At 36.8% G+C, this 19,682-nt stretch overlaps 2 protein-coding genes across 2 annotated transcripts in view; one reads left to right on the plus strand and one right to left on the minus strand.

Moving 5' to 3' along the window:
• Nucleotides 1-451: 451 nt before the first annotated feature.
• FAM118A (family with sequence similarity 118, member A) lies at nucleotides 452-11,931 on the plus strand. Its single transcript, XM_009879784.1, is given in 9 exon segments — nucleotides 452-498; nucleotides 1,716-1,968; nucleotides 3,245-3,466; nucleotides 4,070-4,198; nucleotides 4,772-5,057; nucleotides 7,128-7,160; nucleotides 8,355-8,444; nucleotides 9,396-9,470; nucleotides 11,921-11,931. Coding segments are annotated over 9 exon segments (1,146 nt in total).
• Nucleotides 11,932-12,373: 442 nt separating this feature from the next.
• Nucleotides 12,374-19,682, minus strand: part of SMC1B (structural maintenance of chromosomes 1B) — a 37,657-nt gene continuing 30,348 nt past the window's right edge. Inside the window, exons 22-25 of the mRNA XM_009879718.1 lie at nucleotides 17,034-17,185; nucleotides 16,716-16,785; nucleotides 12,825-12,935; nucleotides 12,374-12,553 (exon numbers count right to left, since the gene is read on the minus strand). Of these exons, the coding sequence (XP_009878020.1) occupies nucleotides 12,446-12,553; nucleotides 12,825-12,935; nucleotides 16,716-16,785; nucleotides 17,034-17,185 (441 nt within the window). The 3' untranslated portion in view covers nucleotides 12,374-12,445. The remainder of the gene's footprint in view (nucleotides 12,554-12,824; nucleotides 12,936-16,715; nucleotides 16,786-17,033; nucleotides 17,186-19,682) is intronic.

A 19,682-nucleotide genomic window follows, 5' to 3' on the forward strand; every position in this document is an offset into this window, starting at 1 on the left:
CGTCTCATGGTCATTATGTGTTGCAGAAATCTGTTTTCCACAAACTTGGTTGGATCAACTGATTGTTAGGAAAAAAAATAAATTCAAGAAATGCATTCATTTACTTGAATGAATTAACATTTTAGTGGGTATGATAAATTTTGAATTTCACACAAGTATTTTTCAGCTGCATGAATAGCCATATATCCGTTAGCTTCAAAATGTCAATCAACTGAGCTTAAATGGAGCTGTGGTAGGTTTACACACTCATACTTTGTGAGTGTGTAAAACATGCTTTGTTTCTATCAGTGTGTTGCTTAACTGGGATGTGACATACAGAGTCTTGATTTTAAAACACTTGATAACAATAAATAGAAAATGCTAACCGTAATACATCTGGTTTTAATTTTGACCTTTTTTAAGGTAGAAGCATTAAGAATTATTTGCTTTTTATTTTACTTAGGGCTGAGAGATGGATTCATTAGAACGATCAACAATTAGAAGTGAGCAGAAATCCAGGTAACTTGTGTTTCAAACGTTATACAAAGCTGTCTGTTAATGAAAGTCTGAAAACACAGTGGAAATCCATTATTGAAAATTGGATACAAGAACAGCATCATGCTTGAAAACTTGAAATTATCCCAGAAACTAGTTTTTCCACTGACTGAGTGGTTCATACTCAGTTAAACTGCTGGTGAGGAATAAATAATATACTTGCTGAGAGGAAACAATTTGTGCTGAATGTAGCAGGAAGGCATGGGGATTATCAGCAACATATTTGTTGTAGGCATTAGCTAGCAACATTATCTACATGTTTATTAATTGCTTTGTCTGAGGCCATTTCAAGTTAAACATCATAGTTTTAGCTAGTTTCAGATGATTGTGAAATAAGAGGTGTTAAATATCCATGTTACCAGATTAACAGGAAATAAAAATCTGTAAAGGTAGTTTTGAAAGTCAAGGGAATTTTAAGGTTCTATATTACTGAAATCCTTGTTTGTATACAGTGATTTCACTGTGTGGTTTAAATGCATTTCCACTTTTTTGCAAAATAATCACGAAAGCCAGAGTTTCTCCACAGTTTCTTGTGCTGGCTTGTGCAGTGAACCAAACACACCTTTGAGTAATCTGTAGTTAGTAACATCTGAATAGTGGACTAGATGAACCCTTGATCTGAACAAGCATGACTGTTCTTATGTTCATGTATCCTAAAGTGAGAATAAATGAGAATAAAAGATACTGCTTTTTCCCAGAAAAACAAAAAATCGTTTCTTTGAAATGTTTTGACTTGTCCCTTTGAAATAGTTCTACTTTCTTTCTGTCAGACACGTATTAAGTAAATCATTGGACAGTCCTTTGACTACTTTTTTTTCCAAATTTCATTTCAAATGGTGTTTCGCTAGCCGAGTGGACTGAAAATTGGTAACTGTAAATTTGGATCTCAAAGACATTAGTGATTTAATGTTGTTGCCATTTTTTGGCTTTAATTAATTATGCACACTTACTTGTCTAAAATGACAAAAAACCCTAAAGTACATTATTGGTTTGGGAAAGGCTGTGAACTGCTGCCAATCCATTCTTCTGCATAGAAATGGAGAACTCGGTTCCTTTTGGTTGGTTAGTATTTTGCACAAGCGTTAATAGTTCATATAGATTTCTTGAGTCACTCATGAGATCTTCAGACAGGTTACAATATGCACTGTAAAGAATGAAGATTTTTGTTTTCTGTTTTAAAGGAAATTCTTAAAAAGTCTAATAAGAAAGCAGCCTCGGGACCTTCTTCTTGTAATTGGAACTGGGGTAAGTGCTGCAGTAGCACCAGGAATCCCAGCGCTGTGCTCCTGGAGAAGCTGCATTGAGGCTGTAATCGAAGCAGCTGAACAGCTGGAGGTGCTTCATCCAGGAGATGTTGCTGAATTTCGTAAAAAAGTAATCAAAGATAGAGACCTGCTTGTGGTTGCACATGATCTCATCAGGAAAATGTCACCAGTGAGTATGTTTTTAACTTATATTGATATCTAAAATTATTATATTCTTTTATTTTGTTATCAACAAAAATTCTTTTCAGCTTTCTAAAACTTGAATTTTTTCTGGTAATCATGTAGTACACTGTACTTTTCGGAATAGCTAAAAAATCCCTGGTTTTTAGTGTAAGTAAGCTTTTGTCGTAATTAATGCAAGCAAGAGTCCTGACTACTAAATATTCGCCATAATGTTTCTTCGAACTGAAAGAGGAATTTACAGCTCTGCTGGCTAAAACTGGAGATACCCTGAAAACACAGGTAGACATTGACCCTGCTGATAGCCTTACATCACCCAGAGTTAATCACTGCTGCAGCTCACGCTTCACCGAAGCCAGTACATACATGCCCAGTTTCTCAGCCATTCCCCTTAGGTTCCAGAGATTTTCAGATTGTGCTAATAAGTTTGCCAAGTCTTCCAGTTGAAATAATTAGGGTGACATACATACTGCTAAGTTGTAGCACGTGTTGAACATTTTGCAACACATGGTGAGCTTCTCTACAGGCAAAGTGTAATAACCTCTCTCTTTTAAGGGGAGTCTGCATGTATGGTTAAGCTTTGTAGCAGATTTACTGATTAATGCATTTTTTTTTCAACTAGGAAGCCAAAAAAAAAAAAGGGGGGGGAAAAAAAACCCAACAAACCCACCACTTTTAATAGTATATCCCAGACTCTGAATCCAGGGAATGATAATTTTAGTACACCAACTGATTTTCAAAGCAGTAAAAGCATACTGAGAAAGGTGAGGTTTCCATGTAGTTAGGCCAGTAACTATATTTCGCTTATAAACAGACATTTGTTCTGTGTGTAATACAATTTATTGAATAGGAAGCCTGTATATTTTATAGAATTGTTACATGTTCCTGTCAGTCTCAGCAGCTACTCTGGGCAAATGCAGCCTGTGCTTTTAAGAAAGTGTACCTTCATGTTTGTTTAGGAGTGACAAGTGAGGATTTAACTGTAGCAAAATTGTTTTGTTTTATTGTACCTGTATTACAAGCTTCCTTGAGAAAACCAGACTATTATTTTGAGCTACATTAAGTGGAGGCAAGAGCACTTGAATAATTTGAGATTGGTTTTGATGGTTTTGTACATTTGGACCTTTATGCTTTATATACTATGTAAGCCCTCTCTTAAAGAAATGCTTTGGCATTAAGTAGACAAATGATGTGGTTTTTCTGTTGGAGGCAGTTATAATGGTGCACGTGGTCCTTACGAAATGTTCATCTTTTTCTTTCTTCAGCGTACTGGGGATACAAAGCCCAACTTCTTCCAGGATTGCTTAATGGAGGTGTTTGACAATTTAGAACACCACATTCAGAATCCTGTTGTTCTGCAATCAATCCTGAGACTCATGGAGAGAGGCACGATGGTTCTGACTACAAACTATGATAATTTACTTGAAATATTTGGTCAGCAACAGGGTAAACCTATGGAATCTTTAGACTTGAAAGATAAGGATAAGGTATGATGAGAGCAGTAAAATTTTTAGACTTATAAGAGAAGACAGCTTATAAGTTTCCTTCCTGTTTAAAGAGTGTCAAGGTGCAAACTTCTTAATTGGTAAAGCGTGTCTGTAAGCTATCAGCAGATGCACAGACATTTATTTTATGTGTCTTTTTATTCTGAATAATCTGGTAGCAGTTACAAAACAGAATTTCAGTGACACATTTATTAACCAGTTCCCCCCACTCTCTGGGGAAAAAACACAAACTTATTTAACTTGTGTGAAGTAATTGTTAGAATCACAAATGTGATTTCACCTAGCTGGTTGTTAATTTGCCATTCATAACTTTTTCTGTCAGTGTTGCTGGAACTTGCTTCCTGCTTGTTTAGACCAAAAAGCCAGAGGTATCTTCAATATCAGCAATCACCTCTTTGTTATAATTTAAAGTAAGCTGTGTAATTAGTAATTGAAATTGTCTCTTGCTGCAGAAAAGTGCAAAAGAAGTTGTTTCTCCTTTAAGTGGATTTATAAGTTAGGACAGCTGTGTATTTTTGCGGAATCTTGGTTATTGTAGGATATTATAGTATAACAAAAGAATGTAACTTGCATGATTTGCTTTAGGTTCTTCAGTGGGCAAGAGGTCACATAAAATATGGAGTTCTTCATATTCACGGCTTATATACAGATCCCTGTGGAATGGTGCTAGATCCCTCAGGATATAAAGATGTAACTCAAGATCCTGAAGTTATGGTTTGTGTGATCCTTAAAATTTTTACTATGTTTTGCCAAACTATGTTACAGTTTTACAGTTCTTTGTATTTATCTCATGAAGGAACATTAGCCCCAAAATACTAGACACCAGAACATGGATTCATCACCATCTGATTGCTTGGATTCATTTTTTTAGGGGCTTAACCTGTTACTAGCTCCGGATCCTGGACTTAATGTCATATTGTAGGTATTTTAAGAAATCAAATGTTTAGTCAAGAATATTAATTTTCCTTATTTACAGATTGACCTAATGGGAGCCTAATATTCTGTCATCGTAAGTCTTTCAATTTAAAATTCCTTACTGGAAATATTTACATGTGTACTTAATTTTGTATGGCAACTTTGATTTTGAATATAATTTTTTTTTTTTTGGTAGAAACAGTGCTTCTGAAATGTCAGTTTATCATGATCCTAAAACATGTACTTAATTCAGTTTAATAGTGATGTCTGCTCTGCTTCTCCTTTTAAGTCTGACATATTTTAAAAGTTCTTACCTTGTCCTTTTGACTACTGAAGTAAACGTAGCTCTTGTGTGTTTATATTTCTTAACAGGAAGTTCTTCAAAATTTGTATCGAACCAAGTCTTTTTTGTTTTTGGGCTGCGGAGAGACTCTGCGTGATCAGATATTCCAAGCTCTTTTTCTTTATACTGTAAAAAATAAAGTGGATTTAGAACATTATATGCTGGTGCTTAAAGAAAATGAAGACCACTTTTTTAAGCTCCAGGCGGATATGCTGCTTCATGGAATAAAAGTAGTATCCTACGGGGACTGCTTTAAACAATTCCCAGAGTACGTACAAGATCTGACTGCTCAAATCTGCAAGCAGAGAAGTCCAGGTAATGTATCCTCTTTAATAAGCAAGTTTGGAGTAGGTCCATAGCAGGATGCGGTGTCTGAACAATCAGCAGTTGGTCTGAGGTGTTGACCTGTTGCGTAGCTAGCGGTAGGCCTGGGCAGTATCTTTGCTTATGAATGGCATGCAGAGTTGGCACACGGGAGAAAATCGTGAACAAATTTCTTTCTGTAAGATCTGTGGGTTCTTGAAAATTTAATCTTTCGTTCTGAATTTGTCTTTTTGTTAGCATCTGTTTAAGATGTTTACTTTGTGTATTTTTTGGCCTAAACTACTCCAGTGTATTGAGTATTACATTATATGAAATATGAGATATCAGTAAAAGAGACTAAAAGAACTGAAGGAATTAATTGGTGGGATAAGCTGGTTGAGCCACAATATCTGATTAAGCACAGAACGGGAAATTAAATCAGTACACCCAGTAGTGTTTGACTTAACACAGTGAGGGCTGGTGGGGAGAAAACCCAAGTCTGAGGATAATATTTTCTGATAATAAAATAGAAGAGAATGTGGAATAATACTCCACTTGTAACAGTGAATGGCATTCTGTAGAGGGCGTTTAATGCTAAAATGGGAAATAACTTGGTATCTTTGCTGAAGGTTAACAGTTCTGCATTGACAGGGAGCTAAATTTTACTAACTAGGTCCATTTGCCTATTTCCCCCCCCTGCTCCCTTCCACCCTGTTGTCTCTCAACTCAAAATTCCTTAGCTGTAACAATGAAGAGCCTTTAATACAAAACCAGGGAAAAACAACAATTGTATGTTGAAGGAAAGAGATTTCTATAATGCTTTCCAAACAAGGACGGTTCTACTATGGCTTATCCAGAGAATTGAGGAAAATAACTAGAGTAATTGACCTTGGGAAGAATACTGTTTCACAGCTCTCTTATCATGTCAGTGAAACACTTTTATCTAAAAGTATTCACAAGTGGTGCATAGCAGGAACATTCCCCTTGCCCTCCCTAAAAGAAAATTGCAGGTGTATGCCCAAATTATGTAATGGTTTTTTTTGTAAGTGGATGAATATTACATTTAAACTGGATTTCTTTCCTTGAAGGCTAGAAAAAATATTTAGCACAGCATCTAGGTTTCAGGAAGTTTGTCTGCAGTTTAGACACCTAAAAGTAAGTTGGGGTGCAATTTCAGACACTGAACTAGCCTTAGCCTGCTAGTTTGTTCTTCGACATACTGCTGTTGATGGATGTGGTGGACATACTTTTCACAGTCTGAGCAGCATCGAGTATTCAATTTATTGCAAAGCAGCCATTGATATAAAAACTGTGTGGAAAATATATTTACGTAAGCTCTAAATGGAAATGACTGCAAAATCAGACTATAGTGGTCCCCTTTTTGTTCAGTGGAATTACCGATTAGCATACTTGCAAGAACAGGGACCTTACTCTGACTTCAAAATATTGATCTCATTTACAAGTCAAGATCCCAAACAAAACTGTTCTCAAATGTGCATAATTTCTCTTTACGTTGTCAAACTGTCAGGTTTCACTTTTTTCATGGTTATTTACAAAGTCTCTTTTAAAAAATAGGAGGAGTTTGTTAAAAAGGTTGTATGAAAAAAAAGAGAAATGCATGCCCTGATCCTGATAGGGGGCTTCAGCCACCTGGACATCTGGAAAAGCAGCACAGAGAACAGTACAGGAAAGGTGGAGAGGGACTCTTTATCAGGGAGTGTAGAGGTAGGATGAGGGGTAACAGTTTTAAACTGAAAGAGGGTAGATTTAGATTAGATATTAGGAAGACATTTTTCACTCTGAGGATGGTGAGACACTGGAACAGGCTGCCCAGAGAAGCTGTGGATGCCCCATCCCTGGAGGTGTCCAAGGCCAGGCTGGATGGGGCTTTGAGCAACCTGGTCTAGTGGGAGGTGTCCCTGCCCGTGGCAGGGGGGTTGGAACTAGATGATCAAGGTCCCTTCCAGACCAAACCATTCTATGATTCTAAATACAACCTTGCCATTTTGGGATGTTGCGTAAAAGTATTAAAAACTTTTTGGATGTTAACGTGTGCTGTTGCTGTCTCTTATGCTTCTCTAGATGCTGATTGAGTGGACAGCACAACACTGTTGGGTACGTAATGTTCTTATTTTCACAGAAGGCTCCAAAATCTGTCAAAGATAAAAATAAGTCTCTTCCTTAAGAAGGTATAGAAGAGTGAATCTCAAGCCTAAGCATGTAGTACTGAAGGTTAATTTTTGGCTAAGTGTTTCTCAGGTATCTTTGTGATATTTCTGTGAATAGGCAGAGCAATAATAAATTCCAATTTATGGTATAAAATCGCAAAACTTCCTTTTGAAACAACACTTCAATTTAAAAAGATTACACTTCTAAGATGTGTGCTGCTGCTGCAAATAATATCAAAATTGTGTAAAAGTATCATTTCATTATTGCATGTAAGGGTCTTTGGCATTGCAGGAGATTAAAAAAACCCACTTTTTCACAACCAAAAAGTACACAAGGTCCAAGATACTTGTGGGCAGGTGTAAAGTCAGAGGTTACTTTTCTAATTCCAACTAGATTTTAAGCTTATTTGTCTTTCAGATGAGTTCATAAATCCTTTTTTTCAGTAAAGTACAATTAGGCATCAGTAGAGAAGAAACAAAATACTTCAGCACAATTTATTCCAATTCCACTTAACATAAAGCTCCTTTACTAACTTATTAGCACCCTCCTTACAAGTAATGTGAGCACCCATTTACTTGTATCTTGGAATACATAGCAAGTAAAAAAAAAAAAAAAAAAAAAAAAAGAGAATTATTCCTTAACACTGACTTGTATAATACCGCACAAAAAAATATATCTAGAGTATTCAGTGATGGGTGTCCCAATTCTGAAGGAATTTCCCTTCCATTCATTTTTACTGTCTGGCTATGCTGTTGATACACAACAGTAGCTCACACCAAGAATTTTTTTTCCTCTGAATAAGGGATCTAGACTTTTTAAAGACGTTTCTCACCTGTGAACTCCACAGGCATTATCACACAAAATCAAGAATTGTTTTCTTCAAAAGGCAGCTGTATAATTAGCTACATCCTGTTTTACATGTTAATACCAGAGCTCAGTGTTGGGGAAGAGCTTAAGATCATTGAACTGGTGCAGACTTTCAGTAGGGTTAGTGTTACAATTCAGAATCTGAATACAAGAACCTCAGTGGACCAGTATTGCATTTATCTTAATATTTGGTGCCTTTAATAAAAAGTATACAAAGCACACACATTTGACAACATTAAAATATTTTTTTTTTCTCCTCCTCTCCCTCCACAGGAACTTCATGTGTGGACTGTGCTAAAAGGAAGAGGAAGTTAGGAGAAAATGGGACTGACTCTCCTAAGAGAATCAAGCAATCAGATAATGGTATATCAACTATTAATAGAAAAAAAAAAAAAAAACAACCAACCAACCAAAACCCAAAACCCAACCCAGAAGCTTTTTAACAGTGGATGTTTTACATCTGCTGCATGGAAAGTTTTAAGCTGAGTATTTCCATGGTTTTAAGTGGAATAAAAATTTATGCATCTTAGCATTTTCTTTTCTAGAGCTGTAAATGTGTAATGTATTATAAAGCTTGAGAGTCATACTAGTCACTCTCCAGGCATTTCCATACCACTGAAACTATCTGCAGGATGATTTAGAAGCAGGTGCAAGTTTTCTCTGCCTGTGCCTCAAGCCACTTGGAACAAGCTCTTAACCAAGGTGAAGCCACAACAGAGCTAATGTTTGAATCTGTCAAAAATGACTCTTGGCATATCTACAACTATCTGCTAGCTGCCTTTGAAAGGAAGTGGTTTCTGTTCTTTTCTCATCAGCTGCACTGCAGTTAGGCTGCTGGAGGCTGAACTCTTCATGTGTCTGTCAGCACAAGGCTGCTTGCATGCTTCAGCTTCAGATCCCTAAGCTGTTAGGAATAGGAGTTGTTTCACATTTATAGAACCCGCATCATGAGAACCTGCTGGTTTTATGCTTTTAGCATGAGTATTTGTTTTCATTTGTCAGTCTCTTAAGCCATGTGATCACATGGGGAGACAAGGATGTAATAGTAACGTATCAGCAAGGACATATGTACGTGGGGGCTTACTGACTTATTTGCATTGTATTTCCATGGAGAGATTTTAAATATTGTTTTTTAAATCACCAAGTATGCTGCCAGTTATCTCAGAAAGCAGATAATGGATACTCTTAGTACAGCAGAATTAAACCCAGTTAGTAAATAATTATGATTCTGTACACAATTTCTAGTGTTTGACTTCAGTCATTTGAGTAGTTCAACTTGAAGTTAGGCACTGCATTAACTATTTTTTTTCTGAGGTGCTGCTACTTCACCTACCACTGAATTATCTCAGCACAAAACTGACATAATTACTGGTCCAGTTGCTAACACTGGTAATCTTCTGAACTTTTCTAGTCAGCTGCCTTTCACCTCAGTGTCTGCAGGAGAGCATGGTCAGGGCCATGCTTTGTTTCAATACTGGCACGTTTGTATCTGGCAGTCCTGGAGGGTTGCTTTGGTCAGCTTTCTCTGCTTATGATTTCATCTTTTATGCCTTCTGAGATTACATCACACTATAATAAGGTTTTATAGGGAGTGGAAGCGATGGGTCTGGCAGTTGACTCTTCTGAGTTGTGGTACGTCAGCTCTTTACTCCCATGTCACAGAATCTTTCCAGACTAGTAACTGCTGAGACAGGTAGTTTTTGTGGTGTGGAAGTCTTTGTCCCTGTTCTGAAGTAGGTAAAGATCTGAACACATTTTGCCTGGAAAAGCAATCTTAAACAATGCATGCACACCGACTCATGTCTCTCCTACCCTAGAAGGAAGGAAACATCCGGTTGTCTTTAATGATTGACTGTCTGGAAATCATACTTGGGTTTTAGTATGCAATATAATTGCTAAGGACCTCAAGTATCAGTTCTCAAGGTTTCAACTGTGTTTTTTAAAAGATAAAAATCAAAAGCAAAACCAGCCCAAATATAGACCATATTCATCCTCTCCCTTTGAGAGGTTTTATTTATGCATAAATCACTTTTGAAAATTAAGTCTTTTAGCATCACATATAGCATTATCCATGAGACTCTAACCTCTAAAATGTGCTTCTCTAGTCAGCATGAATTGGCTGTTTTGGAGTGATCAGTCATGCTATTTTGGATGCTGATGAATTAGCTTAGAATACTTAAATTGTTGCTTCAAGCTGGAGCAAAATTAATCAGATGAGCTGAGCTATTTATGACCCTGATTACTGCAATTATTTAATCCAACCCTAAAGTCATGTAACTCCTTATCTTGTGCCTGAAGTCAGACCTATGTTAGGAAATCACATCCCCTTCCTTTGGTAAGGATCCCCTTACACTGAGCATTGGTGAACTGCAACTTGTACAACAGCCTCCCCTGACTCAAGTGCCATTTATTTGTGTCGTGAAAAGCAGACGAGTTAAGTAAGGGGTTATTTTAATTCCTAACATACACAATAAGAAGGCAGAAATGCCTAGTTTTGGTTTTGTCGTCTGTCCCGTCCTGTCCCCCCCCCCTCCACCCCAGGGAATCAGAATATATTTTAGCCATCTTAGGGATTGGACTGTCTTGTAGCTACCTCAGGGTTTAAAATACAGTCAAAAGGGACAGAACCTGAAACTGATCTGATCCATTTATCTGTTAAGTGAAAGAGTAACTTGTTTAAGGCCCTGTTCAAATTATTACCTGAGTACTGTGAAAGAACTAACCATGCAAATTGGCATGCTAAAAGACATTTGCTGATTCTACTGTAGATGGCTCTTTTTCTACTTGCATTTGAAAAAAAAAAAAATTTAAGATATTTACCAAAACCCAACTTGTTGCCATTTATTACCCTCTTTTGCTCAAGCTGTGTAATGAAGTTGATAGGACATCTCTGATGATGGCATACACTCTTTTAATAAAATATTTAAAGCTAAACAGCCCATTGTTGTAGCTAAAATGTGTAGCTTTTACCACTGTTCAGACTCTTCAATTCTTTACTGTATTTTTCTATTTCAACCAACTGTTCCTAGCAAATTAAAAAAAAACACAAACCAAAACCAAAAACTTATGTATTTGCAACACAGACTGATGTGGGTCAAAGATCTTTGAAAATCACTAGAGGCTGCTCTTCTGTTCATCGTTCACACTACTGTAAGTATTTCCACATCTATCAACGGATTATGAATTAATAGACTGATGTGAACTCATAACTTACAATCAGAGTAAATAATTTTATTTAACAAAGTGTGGCAGCAACATCAGTATTTGATAAACATCTGTCTACAGTGTGAAGAGAAATGTTCCCATAGGAACACAGTACCTACTGCTCATGTGTCATGCCTCCCTTATTCAGTAACCCCACGTGTCCAGACATCATCAGTTGTGTGCAACGAGCACATTACAAGTAGATGCATATAAGCAGCATGGTGGATGAAAGAAAGCCACTATATGAATGTAAGAGGATATAATTCTTACGAACAACCATAAACGAAATAAAGCTCTTCAGCATACAGAGGTGGAAGATAAGCCAAATGAAGTGATTCAGGCACTCTCCATGTTCTGTAACCAGCTTCATTAACTTTGCTGCTTTGATGAAGCATGGCCATCAAACTAGAGTTAACTTTACTGGGACAGTTACATAATAACAATCTCAACTGCAAACAAATAACTTTTCTAGGGCTGGTACCTGTATGGCATCTGACTCATACCTGTTTTATTCTTAACACTTTTCTGTGGGGTAGAATACCAGAAAGGTAAATTCTTTTCCAGGTTACATCACACCTTATAGAGATAGATCATAAACTTTTGTAATGTAAACTAATATTTTCATACGGTTGCAGTGGAAGACTGAAGTCTTACTGGGCTTCACTAAAGTTACACAAGATAACGGGCAGATTCCAATATTTTGTTTTAAACACCAGGAAATCATCCTCCCTGAAGGCATATAGATGCAGCTGCAACACAAAACACAGGGAGCGTAAAGGTCTTGAGCAGTGGTAGCACATATCTGAGCAGTGCACTAAAGATATGGCTAAACACATTACTTTTCATAAGAAAAGCAAGAGGCATATTCTTTATAATAGTGTGCTTATGTGAACTTGTAATTCATCTTAAGGCAAAAACCTCCAAAACATCTGAAGAGAAAGCTTTGCATACCAGAATGTACGCACTTCAGTAACAACCTCTGGCTATCTCTTACTTGTTAACAAAACAATGAACAACAGTTACTTCCTTTGATATTTTAGAAAACTGTGTTATTTGAAAGGTAAACATTTCTCTACCAACATCCAATAGCCACATTCTGACTCAGATTTGTAACGGTCGGCTGTAAACACAGTTAGTGCTGTTGTCACCTGGCTCTGAAATCATCCATGCTTTATTCTGCCTTTGTGCTCTGTTCCTTCCTGGTCATCAACGTCTGGATACTCGGTAAGATCCAAAGTCAGTACACGACTGAACATAAAGTCGTCATGCTGAGAAGAGGAAGGATGATACAATTTAAAACATTTCTGTTACTTGAAATAATCATTCATAAATGACTATGAGATACAGTAATGAGCTTAAGTTACCAAAATGATCTTTGCATCAAGCCAGTACTTGCCCTTATTCCTGAACACAAGCCCAAGTTCAAACCCAGCAACACAATTATATACATGATTCGCTGTAGTAACACTTAAGGTGTAAATCAGTACCTCAGCAAAAACTAGTGTGTATTATTTAATAAAATGTGGTCATAATTGTTACCTCTGGACACACTCCAATCAATGCATCTGCTTTGCAATAAAACTCTTCCTTTAGAGAAATAACTATCATTTGTAACTGTTCATGTGCCTGTTCTCTAATGAAACTTGATACCTTTGGAAAGAAGCCAAATATTTCAGTAGGTTAGTTCTGGCAGATTTAAACCATGCTGTAATTAGGGAATGACGAGGAAAGAACTGAACTATGTTAGCTGCAGAATTCAGTTATGAAATAAGCAGGATAAAATAAGAAATAACACAGTATTACGACAGATACTTTTCATGTTCTTAGGACAGCCCCTCAGATTTGGTGCTTTTAGAAAATAAGAAAATAATAATTCACTCCAAAGGATAATGTTTACATAAAAAGGCCAGTCCTAATTAAAAATATTTTAGTTAATATACAAAGGAAGGTGGAAATTCATGAATAAAGAAAAGAAGTGTGAAAAGGCTGTTACTGGCATATACTAAGATCTTAAATACATATCAGTTCACTGCAGACAGCAACATTTTTTTTTTTTTCAATGATCTACAAAATAAAGGAACAAATACTAAGTTACAAATTGGTGACTGAATAAGGCAGTATCCCACAATATAAATTAAATGCTGAATAAAGGAAAACCAGTACATTTTTAATTAGACTTTTGTCTGCACAGTTATAGCTACATGATATGGAAGCATATTTTTTATGGAAGAACTACCTTGAGTGGGTTACATAATTCACATTAATTTTACAATGTAATTACAAGTAAATTATTGGAGATCTGCTTTAGTAATCCTTAAACTGAAAGAATGGAAAGAAAAAGACTTAGTTTAAGCATAAAACCTGGACAGCAGTGAGTAGTAGTGACATAAAATCTTGCATACATCATTTTTGCTCACTTGCAATATTTAATTCCTCTGTCTGAAGGTTTTGGTGCTTTCTAGTAACAACTGCATCTTAGAGATAGGTAAAGAGATATGAAAGACCCTGGGAGCAGGGAAACACAAAGTGAATTATACTTGCAGATCACTGCAATTTTGCTTTTGCTTGTTCTGCCACTCAAGACACTTTTCACAAATGCTTAAAAAGTACTTTTAACTCTCCATGTTGAAACCAATAAAAGGAATTTTCTAGGAAACCACTATTTTGTCACCCTCTTCCCACATTCCATGGACAGCTGCTCTCCAAGCACGTTACACATCACAGCCTGGATCACAGGTTGCCTGTTTCATGTTGCTTATGTGAAACCAGCAGCTCCTTTTACTAATTCTGCCCCAACCCCTCCACGCTGCATCTCCTTACAGGAGCAGGAGGCAGGAAAAGGACTGCGGAAGAGCAGTGAGCCAAGCGGGACGTACTGGACAGGGGCTGTGCAGGGGGGACGCCCCAGCCAGACAGGAGATGGGCATCTCTAGCCATGAAGGTTACAAAACGCATAGAAGCCCAATTTAACTTCGAAGCAGGAAATCTCAGTGTGACTTCCCTGTCAGATTAGATGGGCCCCAAGGACTCAACTCCAGGCTTAATGAAGACTACTAAGGCAATTTCAGGGTTAACCCTAATGCGTAATACAAGTTTAATAGCTCTTTGGCCACAAAGTGGTATTTATGGATGTTATTTTTATAAATATACATTACATCAGAACTTCCAATACTTAAACTTTCTGCATTAATGTTCTTTATTTTCTTGAAGATGCATCTTAAAAACATACATTATTGTTGCTGATGTGTCAAATGAAATACCTTACTTTCAAACTGTGAAAATACTACCAACTGAAGGTTATAAGCCTAGGAACCATTTGGGTAACAACTGCTGATATGACCATCTTTTGTGGGCTACAAATGTGATTTTTAGCTAAAGAAAAGTAAACCAGATTTGAAATATGTTCGAATTGAGAAACCCAGTTGCATAAAAGGAAAATCAGATATTCTTTCTTTATAGTTCTGAAGAAGAATGGTGCTTAGCATGTCCTTGGGTATAAAGTGGACATCTCTTCTGCCAGGTGTGTCAGAATGAGCCTGCTCATAAAGGCAAACTGCACCAAAGTGCCTCGTTACTGTGTCATCAGCTGTGTTAATACATCATTTGTAGTCTCTATGGAAAGTAGGTAACATACTAGAAATTACGAACTTCATGGAATGTGTATGTAATTGATGACTGATGCACCTATAACTGTAACAGAAACTTCTGTGGAGAAACTAATGTCATTCAGGTAATGACCTGCAGTTTTGCTACGCATGAACTGGGACCCCTGCCCAGCTCCAGACAGAACCATGGAGAAATTTTACATTCGTATCCAAAAGATTACCTCAGAAGTCTGCAAAGATAGGAAGTACTAATCACCTAACACACTGCAGCTTTGATGAAAGGCAAAAATGTGAAATTTAGCATTAAATAGTATAATAGCAGACAAGACAGACACTAAACTTGGAGGCAGCCTGCGTAACTAAGATACATGTGACTCCAGAATTAAGAATAACATCCAGAAAATGCAATAGTGGTATTTAACCAGAATACGTGATCCTCAACTGTTATGTCAACTCTTAGTGGTCCTGAGTGAAAGACTACTAACTAGAAAAGCATCCTGTTAAAAAGCTTAGATCACAGAGGTGTTTTGTGATCACTTGGTACCTAATCTTGTTTCTACTCACATCACTGAGAGCCAAACCCTAAAGCTTGCTTAGTTATCTTCATTACAGTCCCATTACGTCTAATCTGGTGTTGCTGAAACTGAAACACACTGGACTGAGTTAAAACAAACTCGGCATATCATCTGCTCTGAAGTAGTAGATGATGGGTATCCCTCGTGGACCTGTATCCCAAGGAATGTTTAAGGAACTTAGGTTCAGGAAAACACCTCTCACAATGCTAGGTGGAGTAATAATCTCCGAGAAGGAATTCTATCTGCCAGGCACAAGCAGTGAAGTTTACCCAGCTGTCTATTATAGAGGTACCCTCCAAGCAAATTCAGGTGTACTGGATACATCAAAATAAACCCCATTAGGAAGGGGGGGGGGGGAAGAGGGAGGCAGAGGGAAAAAAATTTGGTGTTTATAAAACTGCTTTTGTTTGTTAGGCTTTACCAACACAGACATGGCTATTAATGCAAGCAGAAACATAGCTCTGGCGAACTTTTTGGTTCCTCTCCTACATACAATCTCACAGAACCACAAAATGGTCAGGGTTGGGAGGGACCTCTGGAGATCATCTAATCCAACCCCCCTGCCAGGGCAGGGTCACTTACATCTTCTTGTGTTGAGTCTCCTTCTCCCAGAGGCTGACATCTACAGTTGGCAATCTTTACTGTTTGTATTCTATCTTAAGTTTTTGTTAGTGAGCAATTATTAGCAAAAAGGGAAGGAAAAATTGAGAGGACGACAGGAAGCTGTTTTAATCAAGCAATAATTCATGTGACTAAAATGATGGGAGTGATAGTCCTTAACTGGTGTTAATGTAAAAATATTTAGTAGGCTAATTATAAAATAAATACTCCAGTGATAGAATGACTTGATTTTCAACATGCAAATACAGTCATTGCTTCTTAGAGGCAAGGGAACTCAAAGGTATTAAAAATTCCAAGCACACCAACCCAACTAGCAATTCACAAGCAACCTTCATGTCAGATTGTACCACACATGGTGACATTGCATACTTTCACACTCCTGACCTATTTTTCTCAACTTCAGTTTAGGGACTGATTAAAACACACTTAGATTTATGAATTTAAACCTAGCCCTAGTCTAACATCTCACACAACCATTATTTCTGTCCTAAACCCAATATATTTTAAAACACGTTAAGACAGTAATCAATCTCTTTATCCCAATAGCCTGTAAGGAAAAGTAGCCATCCTTCTATAAAAGGTATCATTAAGTTGTCAATACAAGTATAAGGTGAAAGGGATCAACTTACTTTATCAATGTTTGTGTTATCCAGGGAAGCATCTATCTCATCTAAAATTAAAAAAGGTGCTGGCCGAAAACTGTAGAAGACAAAACAGTATTTTGCATTAAGATGTGAAAATGTTAATAAACATTCTAATTACTTTAGAGATTCACTTACTCTATCATAAAATTTTGATAAGAAGTAATGACAGATAAAGAGTAACAGCTTTAGTAATGTTTGAATACTCTATTAGCAGATTTTTTTAAACGTTTGTAAATGCAACACTGTATCTTCCTACCACTTACTCAGCCGCATACTCAGGTAATACCATAGTATTTCTTTTACCTGTGTACAGCAAACACGAGAGCCAGAGCTGCCACAGATTTTTCACCTCCTGACAAACAGTCCATTGGCATAAAGCGTTTTCCCGGAGCTATGCAGTTAAAGCCAATGCCTTCCAGATAAGGCTCCTCGGGATTTTCAGGAGTAAGGAATGCCTGGAAACACATACATTTCATTATTAATAGTGACTTTTATAAAAATTAAGATGGATATTTTTTAAGTTTGCATACTGACTGAGATATTGTTGGAACTGGTAAGTTAGCTTCATTTATAGGAAACACTTGTTCATCTATACTGAAGAGTGGCACTGTAAGATTTCCCAGTGAATATTCCTTTGTTAACAAACCACGAGCTAGGAGGCTAATTAAAAAACCCCAAACATTTTGGAAATGGCGCCACATATTTGTTATTTACAAACTTTCAACCACTAAATTAACTTGATTTTATGACCTTTTATGTAGTTGCTTTAATTTTTTTTAATTGTTAAAACTTTAGACTCCAAAATAAGTTTTCTTTTTGGTTGGAAGTAAATATACTTCCAAAATTACACTTGTTTTTTGTGAAAGGCTAGTTCTATAAAATCTAGCTTTGAGCTAGAAAAAGGTTTTAATGTAGGTAGGCTTTTTCTGCACTTTGTATCCTGGTTCCCAGGTCCAAAAATTAAAAGTATCATTTTAAAGGAATGGCCATTTTACCAAACCATTAAAAAGTAGGAAGGATAAGCTAATTGTTACATGGTTTATTTTTCCCATTAAACAGAAGAGGCAATAAAATAATACAGCCTCTTCCCCTCTGCACAAGTGGATACAGATAAAAGAAAAATTTCCATAGTTGACATTCATTTCAAATGGCTCCTCTCAGATCACAGATACAGTGGAAGAAAAAAACCTCCAAAACACTACATGTACTTTGATGTAAAATAATTTCTGTGGCAAACAGTCCTGGAAATAACATATAGTGCTTGCAGTATCCTTGTTCTCTTGGAGGTATGCATATTTTTCTCTTTCTTTCTGCTGAGAGAATGCCTGTCATTGTTATCGCAAATGTTCCTCAGGCTGTAAAGAAGTCAAATATCTTGCAAGGGAACTCCCAGTTCTATGCCACTGCTTGTATCTATGCAAAGAGGAAATTTTCAGATGCATGGACACAGTTAGCAAAAATCATCTTGTCGCTTCCTTGGGTACATATATTCCTTGCTTATCAAGGTATGAAAGGAACAATGTTTCTCTCTCCCCACAAGAAGAATGGAAGAGAACTAGTGGGGAACCCAGCAGTGAATCTGTGTATGTACAGTTTCTTAAGAAATAGTTTCTTTTAAAGTACTTCTAACACACAACGTACTGATGGAATAAATTTTACTGAGCAATATATTCAGTGCACGAACGTTCTGAGTCCAGAATCTCTGGAAGTTAAACTAACTCAATCTATCAAAGCTGCTCTTTTTTGGACTGGATAGTAAAGCATCATTAATAAATGTTATTAATAAAATAATATTAATAAATATTATTATCAAGAAATTTTCACATTTAAAATTGTTAAGGTTGCATAAAAAGTATCCGTTGAAGCTGCAACTTAGGCTACCTCCTCTGATGGCAAAACTCAGAGCTAACCCTTTCCTTAGCTAACCAGAGCAATTGCCACACGCAGAGCAATCGCCACACGCAGAGCAATCATTTCTCTTCCAATACAACCAGATGAGCTTCCTCCAGCTGCTATGTTAGTATCTAGTAGGCAGTTTTAGCTTCCCAGCTAATCACAGGATAATCTTTTGGCCAGGCTATCACTATGGCTTAAATCAAGGAACAGCATCACAGACCTCAGAATGAAAGCACCCAACTAATTATTTTTGGCAATACATCTGGAAAACACTGGTTGTTTCAGAGTGGTGCAAAGTCCAGACCTGCCTGATGTTAAGTCTACTGGGCACACACCTTCTCCCCTAATCATAAAGAAAGAAATGCTTTATTATCCTGTCCAACCTAGAAGCAAAAGGATGTATTTAAAGATACTTAAGCTGTTCACTGAATATTTGACTCTGAGGGAAAACACAAAATCTGAAGTTTAAGACAGATGAGTTCAAGCCTGAACCCTTTAAACATTGAACCATCTACAGAATTTGATGTAACCAAAGCATTTGGGAGTTTCTTTACTTTTGGCATTAATCCTGGAACACTAGCAAAGATTAATACTATTGGGACACCATTTTTCTACAGGTTTACTACGTTCACAACGTTAAGAAGTCTATCTTTTTAAAATATTTAAGTGGAGTATAAGGAGCTCCAAAACCTCATACAAAACACTACTGCTGAAATAGTGAGTTGTGACTTTTAGTTTTACCTAAGTGTTTTTAATTACTAAGTATTGGTATCACTAGATCTGTAAACCAACATTATTAAGCTAAATACTCCAATATATATTATTTCACATTTGTGTCATGAGAATTTACAAGTCTGCTAAATACAAAGAGTAAAACTAACACAAACTGAGTAGTTCCCAATTTTGTTTACACATTAGATCACATTTCTCTGTGTAATGTCATTTGGCATATTACCTATTCCTCCTCTGACCCTAAAATTCTGAAGTCTTTATTTGTGTAATTTTCTTCGGGATTGAAACTGTCTTTGGAAACTGGAAGTGTTGCTAACTTCTCTT

The sequence above is a fragment of the Charadrius vociferus genome, unplaced genomic scaffold, assembly GCF_000708025.1.
Source record: "Charadrius vociferus isolate BGI_N301 unplaced genomic scaffold, ASM70802v2 scaffold90, whole genome shotgun sequence".
Taxonomy (NCBI): Eukaryota; Metazoa; Chordata; class Aves; order Charadriiformes; family Charadriidae; genus Charadrius; species Charadrius vociferus.